The 8161-nt window shown below is 66.6% G+C and overlaps 1 protein-coding gene across 1 annotated transcript; it reads right to left on the bottom strand.

The window, feature by feature from the left end:
- Nucleotides 1–7896, bottom strand: CACNG7 (calcium voltage-gated channel auxiliary subunit gamma 7). The gene is made up of 5 exons (XM_074571918.1): nt 7695–7896; nt 5936–6022; nt 3972–4112; nt 2535–2680; nt 1–378 (listed from the first exon to the last, which is right to left on the bottom strand). Exons 1-5 carry the CDS (start codon nt 7888–7890, stop codon nt 121–123), a joined length of 828 nt encoding a protein of 275 aa, XP_074428019.1. The 5' UTR covers nt 7891–7896; the 3' UTR covers nt 1–120.
- Nucleotides 7897–8161: the final 265 nt, after the last annotated feature.

The raw sequence follows: 8161 nt of genomic DNA, 5'->3' as shown, positions 1-8161 counted from the left end.
TCCTCCCCATGTCCCCCATGTCCCCAGCATCCCCTCTGTCCCCACGTCCCCCATCCTCCCCATGTCCCCCCCGTCCCCAGCACCCCCTCTGTCCCCGTCCCCCCCCGCCCCCCGCCCCCCCTAGCAGGGGGAGGTGGAGAGGTGGCCGTGCTGGGGGTACTTGATGGCGGGGGGGTAGTTCTGGGTCATCTGGATGGAGACGTCGGAGGAGGCGTCGGAGGGGCTGCGGGCGCGGGGCCAGGCGCGGGGCTGCAGGAACTGCCCCGACAGCCCCGAGCAGGCGCTGAGCCGCGGCCGCAGCAGCCCCGCCGGCGCCCGGTACAGCTCCTCCTCGGCGTAGCGCTTGGTGAACAGGTACACCGACATCACGCCCGCGCCCTGCCGGGACGGCGACGGGCGTGAGAGGGCGTGCGAGGGCGTGAGAGGGCGTGAAAATGGGTATAACGGCGTGCGAGAGCGTGTGAGGGCGAGCAGACACACCGACATCACGCCTGCGCCCTGCCGGGATGGCGATGGGCGTGAGAGGGCGTGCGAGGGTGTGAGAGGGCGTGAAAATGGGTATAACGGCGTGCGAGGGCGTGCGAGGGCGAGCAGACACACCGACATCACACCCGCGCCCTGCCGGGACGGTGACGGGCGTGAGAGGGCGTGAAAATGGGTATAACGGCGTGCGAGGGCGTGAAAATGGGTATAATGGCGTGTGAGGGCGTGAAAATGGGTATAACAGCGTGCGAGGGCGTGTGAGGGCGAGCAGACACACTGACATCACGCCCGCGCCCTGCCGGGACGGTGACGGGCGTGAGAGGGCGTGAAAATGGGTATAACGGCGTGTGAGGGTGTGCGAGGGTGTGAAAATGGGTATAACGGCGTGCGAGGGCGTGCGAGGGCGAGCAGACACACCGACATCACGCCCACGCCCTGCCGGGACGGTGACGGGTGTGAGAGGGCGTGAAAATCAGTATAACAGTGTGCGAGGGCATGAAAATGGGTATAATGGTGTGTGAGGGCGTGAAAATGGGTATAACGGCGTGTGAGGGCGTGCAAGGGCGAGCAGACACACCGACATCACCCCCGCACCCTGCCGGGACGGCGACGGGCGTGAGAGGGTGTGCGAGGGCGTGAAAATGGGTATAATGGCGTGCGAGGGCGTGTGAGGGTGTGAAAATGGGTATAATGGTGTGAGAGGGCGTGAAAATGGGTATAACGGCGTGCGAGGGCGTGCGAGGGCGAGCAGACACACCGACATCACGCCTGTGCCCTGCCAGGGACGGGGACAGGGGTGCACAAGGGTGTGCGAGGGGCATGCGAGGGGCGTGCGAGGGGTGTGCAAGGCTTGGGAGGAGCACGGGGGGTGTGTGAGGGGCGTGTGAGGGGTGTGCAAAGCTTGGGAGGAGTGTGTAAGGCTCGTGCAAGGTGTGCAAGGGGTGTGAAAGGCACGTGAGGGGTGTGCCAGGGGCGTGCGAGGGGTGTGCAAGGCTTGTGAGGAGCGTGTGAGGCTCATTGAAGGTGCATGAGAGGTGTGCAAGGGGTGTGTGAGGCTTGTGAGTAGTGTGCGAGGGGCGTGCGAGGGGCGTGCGAGGCTTGTGAGGAGCGTGTAAGGCATGTGAGGGGCGTGCAAGGGGCATGCAAGGGGCGTGCAAGGCTTGTGAGGAGCGTTTAAGGCTCGTTGAAGGTGCACGAGGGGCGTGCGAGGGGCGTCTGGGGGTGTGTGAGGGGCGTGCAAAGCTCGGTGAAGGTGCACGAGGGGCGTGCGAGGGGCGTGCGAGGCTTGTGAGGAGCGTGCGAGGCATCTGAGAGGCGTGCGAGGGGCATGCGAGGGGCGTGCAAGGCTTGTGAGGAGCGTGTAAGGCTTGTTGAAGGCGCGTGAGGGGCGTGCGAGGGGTGTGTGAGGCCTGTGAGGCGCGTGTGAGGGGCGTGCGAGGGGCGTGCGAGGCTTGTGAGGAGCGTTTAAGGCTCGTTGAAGGTGCGCGAGGGGCGTGTGAGGGGCGTGCGAGGGGCGTGCGAGGGGCGTGCGAGGCTTGTGAGGAGCGTGCGAGGCATGTGAGGGGCGTGCGAGGCTTGTGAGGAGCGTTTAAGGCTTGTTGAAGGTGCGCGAGGGGTGTGCGAGGGGCGTGCGAGGGGCGTGCGAGGCATGTGAGGGGCGTGCGAGGCATGTGAGGAGCGTGTAAGGCTTGTTGAAGGCGCGTGAGGGGCGTGCGAGGGGCGCGCGAGGCCTGTGAGGCGCGTGTGAGGGGCGTGCGAGGGGCGTGCGAGGGGCGTGCGAGGCTTGTGAGGAGCGTTTAAGGCTTGTTGAAGGTGCGCGAGGGGTGTGCGAGGGGTGTGCGAGGGGCGTGCGAGGGGCATGCGAGGCATGTGAGGAGCGTGTAAGGCCCGTTGAAGGTGCGCAAGGGGCGTGCGAGGGGCGTGCGAGGGGCGTGCGAGGCATGTGAGGAGCGTGTAAGGCTTGTTGAAGGCGCGTGAGGGGCGTGCGAGGGGCGCGCGAGGCCTGTGAGGCGCGTGCGAGGGGCGTGCGAGGGGCGTGCGAGGGGGCGCACCTCTTTGAGGAGGAAGGAGGAGGCGGCGAAGGCGAAGGACCAGCCGTAGCGGTACTGGAAGTACTGCTCGGAGCCGCTGGGCCGGTTCATCACCTCGTCGTTGATGCTGGAGATGTAGAGCACCAGCCCCACCACCAGCGACAGCCCTGCGTGGGGGGGGGGACACACACACACGCACGGGACACCCCCGCCAGGGTCACTGCTGGGGGCCGGGGGCAGGTACGGGGTGTCCTGGAGGGGCCCCGGGGCAGATACAGGGGTCCCTGGGGCACATAGGGGGGTCCTGGGGGGGTCCCTCGGGCAGATATGGGGGTCCTGGGGGGCTCTGGGGCAGATACGGGGGGCCTGGCGCACATAAGGGGGTCCCTGGGGCAGACATGGGGGTCCTGGGGGGATCCCTGGGGCAGATACGGGGGTCCCTGGGGCAGATATGGGGGTCCTGGGGCAGACATGAGTGTCCTGGGGGGATCCCTGGGGCAGATATGGGGGTCCCTGGGGCACATAAGGGGGTCCCTGGGGCAGACATGAGTGTCCTGGGGGGTCCCTGGGGCAGATACGGGGGTCCTGGGGGTATCCCTGGGGCAGATACGGGGGTCCCTGGGGCACATAAGGGGGTCCTGGGGGGGTCCCTGGGGCAGATATGGGGGGCCTGGTGGGGTCCCTGGGGCAGATATGGGGGTCCTGGGGGGTTCCTGGTGTAGATATGGGGGTCCTGGGGGGCTCTGGGGCAGATATGGGGGTCCCTGGGGCAGACACGAGTGTCCTGGGGGGGCCCTGGGGCAGATACAGGGGTCCTGGGTCACATAAGGGGGTCCCCGGGGCAGATATGGGGGTCCTGGGGTTCGTCCCTCGGGCAGATATGGGGGTCCTGGGGGGTTCCTGGTGTAGATATGGGGATCCTGGGGGGCTCTGGGGCAGATATGGGGGTCCCTGGGGCAGATATGGGGGTCCCTGGGGGGGGCCCTGGGGCAGATACAGGGGTCCCTGGGGCAGATAAGGGGGTCCTGGGGCAGATATGGGGGTCCTGGGGGGTTCCTGGTGTAGATATGGGGGTCCTGGGGGGCTCTGGGGCAGATACAGGGGTCCCTGGGGCAGATATGGGGGTCCCTGGGGGGGGCCCTGGGGCACATAGGGGGATCCCTGGGGCAGATATGGGGGGTCCCTGGGCCAGATAAGGGGATCCCTGGGGCAGATACGGGGGTCCTGGGGGGCTCTGGGGCAAATATGGGATCCCTGGGGTAGATAAGGGCGTCTCTGGGGCAGATCCGGGGGATCCTGGTTGGGGGGGTCCCTGGGGCAGACATGGGGGGTCCCGGGGCAGATACGGGGGTCCCGGGGGGGTCTCCCTGGGGCCGCTACGGGGGTCCCGGGGGATACAGGGCCCCTGAGGCAGGCGGGGGGTGCCCGGGGAGGGGGGGGCGGCTGGGGGTCCCTCACCCGAGAGGATGAAGAAGATGCCGGAGACGAAGGCCAGCAGCGTGCGCTGGGGGCGGATGTGCCCCACGTTGCTGATGACGAAGGCCGTGAAGACGAGGAAGAGGCTGACCATGGGGAAGGGGGTCGCCGTCCGCACCGTCTCTGGGGGGGGGGCGGCAGCTGGCTCCGGCCCCGACGGACCCCGAGAGCCCCCTATGGACCCCTACGGACCCCTACGGACCCCTATAGGGCCCTAGAGACCCCTACGGACCCTACGGACCCCTAGAGACCCCTACAGAGCCCTATAGGGCCCTAGAGACCCCTACGGACCCCTACAGACCCCTATAGAGCCCTAGAGACCCCTAGAGACCCCTACAGACCCCTACGGACCCCTAGAGACCCCTACAGAGCCCTAGAGACCCCTCCGGACCCCTATAGGGCCCTAGAGACCTCTACGGACCCCTACAGACCCCTATAGAGCCCTAGAGACCCCTACGGACCCTACGGACCCCTAGAGACCCCTACAGAGCCCTATAGGGCCCTAGAGACCCCTACGGACCCCTACGGACCCCTATGGAGCCCTACAGACCCCTACGGACCCCTAGAGACCCCTACAGAGCCCTAGAGACCCCTCTGGACCCCTATAGGGCCCTAGAGACCCCTACGGACCCCTACGGACCCCTATAGAGCCCTAGAGACCCCTACAGACCCCTCCGGACCCCTATAGGGCCCTAGAGACCCCTATGGACCCCTACAGACCCCCACGGACCCCTATGGAGCCTCCTACAGACCCCTATGGAGCCCTAGAGACCCCCACGGACCCCTACAGACCCCTATGGAGCCCTAGAGACCCCTACAGACCCCTATGGAGCTTCCTACAGACCCCCAGAGACCCCTGCAGAGCCCTAGAGCCCCCTACAGACCCCTATAAAGCCCCCTACAGACCCCTATGGAGCCTCCTACAGACCCCTAGAGACCTGTAGAGAGAACCCTAGCACCCCCCATAGACCCCTATAGACCCCTAGAGAACCCTAGAGCCACCTACAGACCCCTAAAGACCCCTATAGAGCCCCCCATAGCACCCTGTAGACCCCTACAGAACCCTAGAGACCCCTACAGAGCCCTATAGAGCCCTAGAGCCACCTATAGACCCCTACAGACGCCTAGAGCCCCCTATAGAGCCCCCTACAGAGCCCTATAGAGCCCTAGAGCCACCTATAGACCCCCATAGCCCCCCTATAGTCCCTATAGAACCCCTATAGAACTCCTATAGCCCCCCTATAGCTCCTATAGAACACCTATAGCCCCCTATAGCCCCCATAGAACCCCTATAGCCCCCCTATTGCCCCTATAGCACCCCTATAGCCCTATAGGCCCCATATAGTCCCCCCATAGTCCCATAGCCCCTATAGCCCCCCTATAGCCCCATAGCCCCTATAGGCCCCATATAGCCCCCCTAGCCTCCCCATAGCTCCTATAGCCCCCCTAGCCCTGCTATAGCCCCATAGCCCCTGTAGGCCCCATATAGACCCCATAGCCCCCCCATAGCCCCTCTATAGAACCCCTATAGCCTCCCCATAGCCCCCCTAGCCTCTATAGCCCCTATAGCTTCCCCATAGCCCCCCTAGCCCCTATAGCCCCCCCAGCCCCCATAGCCCCCATAGCTCTCCTAGCCCCTATAGCCCCATAGCCCCCCTAGCCCCTCTAGCCCCCATAGCCTCCCCATAGCCCCCCTAGCCCCATAGCACCCCTCACAGCCCCTATAGCCCCTATAGCTCCCATAGCCCCTATAGCCCCATAGGCCCCCAGCCCCCCTAGCCCCTATAGCCCCATAGCCCCTATAGCCCCATAGCCCCATAGCCCCCACAGCCCCTATAGCCCCCCAGCCCCCCTAGCCCCTCTAGCCCCATAGCACGCCTCAGAGCCCCCCCAGCCCCCATAGCGCCCCTAGCCCCATAGCCCCCCCCAGCCCCCGCCCCACGCACTGAGGATGTTCTCCGTGTTCTCCGTCACCAGGTTGATCTCAGGCTCCAGGAAATACTCGGAGGCGACGCAGCGCCCCTTCTCCCGCCCTGCGGGGGGGGACACCCTCAGCGGCCCCCCCGGAACCCCCCCCCCATCCCACACGGACCCCCCAGATCCCCCCACATCCCCCCGAGCCCCCCCACATCCCACACGGACCCCCCAGATCCCCCCACATCCCCCCGAGACCCCCCCACATCCCATACGGACCCCCCAGATCCCCCCACATCCCCCCGAGCCCCCTCACATCCCATATGGACCCCCCAGATGCCCCCCGGGTCCCCCCACATCCCATAGGACCCCCCCAGATCCCCCCGAGACCCCCCCACATCCCATATGGACCCCCCAGATCCCCCCCGGGTCCCCCCACATCCCATAGGGCCCCCCCAGATCCCCCCAGATCCCCCCGAGACCCCCCCACATCCCATAGGGCCCCCCCAGATCCCCCCAGATCTCCCCCCCCCCAGATCCCCCAGCTCCCATAGGGTTCCCCCTGTGTCCCCGTGTGATCCCTCCTGTGATCCCTCCTGTGATCCCTCCTGTGATCCCGTGTGAGCCCGTGTGATCCCATTTGAATCCGTGTGATCCCGTGTGAGCTCCAGTGATCCCGTGTGATCTCGTGTGAGCCCATTGTGTGATCCCGTTGTTGGGGGGATGTTGGGGGGTGGGATGCTGGGGGGTGTTGGGGGGTTGTTGGGGGGTTGTTGGGGGGGTGGGATGCTGGGGGTTGTTGGGGGGTTGTTGGGGGATTGTTGGGGGGATGCTGGGGGTTGTTGGGGGTTGTTGGGGGGATGCTGGGGGTTGGGGGGTGGGATGTTGGGGGTTGTTGGGGGGTTGTTGGGGGGTTGTTGGGGGATGTTGGGGGGTTGTTGGGGGGATGTTGGGGGGTGGGAGGCTGGGGGTTGTTGGGGGTTGTTGGGGGGATGCTGGGGGATGTTGGGGGGTGTTGGGGGGGTGGGATGCTGGGGGTTGTTGGGGGGGTTGTTGGGGGGATGTTGGGGGGTGGGAGGCTGGGGGTTGTTGGGGGGATGCTGGGGGGTTGTTGGGGTGATGCTGGGGGATGTTGGGGGGATGCTGGGGGTTGTTGGGGGATGTTGGGGGGATGCTGGGGGGTTGTTGGGGGGATGTTGGGGGATGTTGGGGGGTTGTTGGGGGGGATGCTGTGGGTTGTTGGGGGGATGCTGGGGGATGTTGGGGGATGTTGGGGGGATGCTGGGGGTTGTTGGGGGGATGCTGGGGGATGTTGGGGGATGTTGGGGGTTGTTGGGGGATGTTGGGGGGATGCTGGGGGTTGTTGGGGGCTGTTGGGGGGTTGTTGGGGGGATGCTGGGGGATGTTGGGGGATGTTGGGGGTTGTTGGGGGATGTTGGGGGGATGCTGGGGGTTGTTGGGGGTTGTTGGGGGGATGCTGGGGGTTGTTGGGGGGATGTTGGGGGGTTGTTGGGGGGATGTTGGGGGTTGTTGGGGGGATGTTGGGGGTTGTTGGGGGGTTGTTGGGGGATGCTGGGGGGTTGTTGGGGGGATGTTGGGGGATGTTGGGGGGATGCTGGGGGGATGCTGGGGGTTGTTGGGGGGATGTTGGGGGGTTGTTGGGGGGATGTTGGGGGATGTTGGGGGGATGCTGGGGGATGTTGGGGGGTGGTATGCTGGGGGGGGGTGGGTGGGTCTGGGGTGTGTGTGTGTGTGTGTGTGTGTGCGTGCGCGCGCGTGCGTCCTGCGTACCGGCGAAGAAGCAGACGCGCCAGAGGCCGGCGTGCAGCGCCATGCGCACCTCGGTGCTCTGGTTCTGGGGCAGCACCACCCCCTCCTCCATGTAGAGCCAGTAGTCGGTGCTGACGGCGATGCCCACCAGCAGCAGCCCGCAGGCCCCGAACACGGAGCTCAGCAGCGTCAGCGCCCGGCTGCTGCACGAGCTCATCCTGGCACCTGCCGGGGGGGGGGGGGGGCACCGGGGAGAGAGGGGTGTCAGCGCCGGGGGGGGGCTGGGGGGGCGCTGGGGGGCGGGGGTGGGGATAAGGGGGGGATACAGGGGGCTGGGAGGGCGTGGGGGGGAGCCAGGAGAGGTGGGGAGGGGGGGTTGGGGGGGGTCTTGGGGAGGGCGCAGGGGGCGGGAGGGGGCAGGAAGGGGGCGGGAGGGGGCAGAAAGGGGTATAATGGGGGGCACAGGGGGCAGGAGGGGGCAGAAAGGG

This window comes from Larus michahellis, unplaced genomic scaffold (genome assembly GCF_964199755.1).
Source record: "Larus michahellis unplaced genomic scaffold, bLarMic1.1 SCAFFOLD_326, whole genome shotgun sequence".
Lineage (NCBI taxonomy): Eukaryota > Metazoa > Chordata > Aves > Charadriiformes > Laridae > Larus > Larus michahellis.
This window is presented reverse-complemented; position numbering and strand designations above follow the sequence as displayed.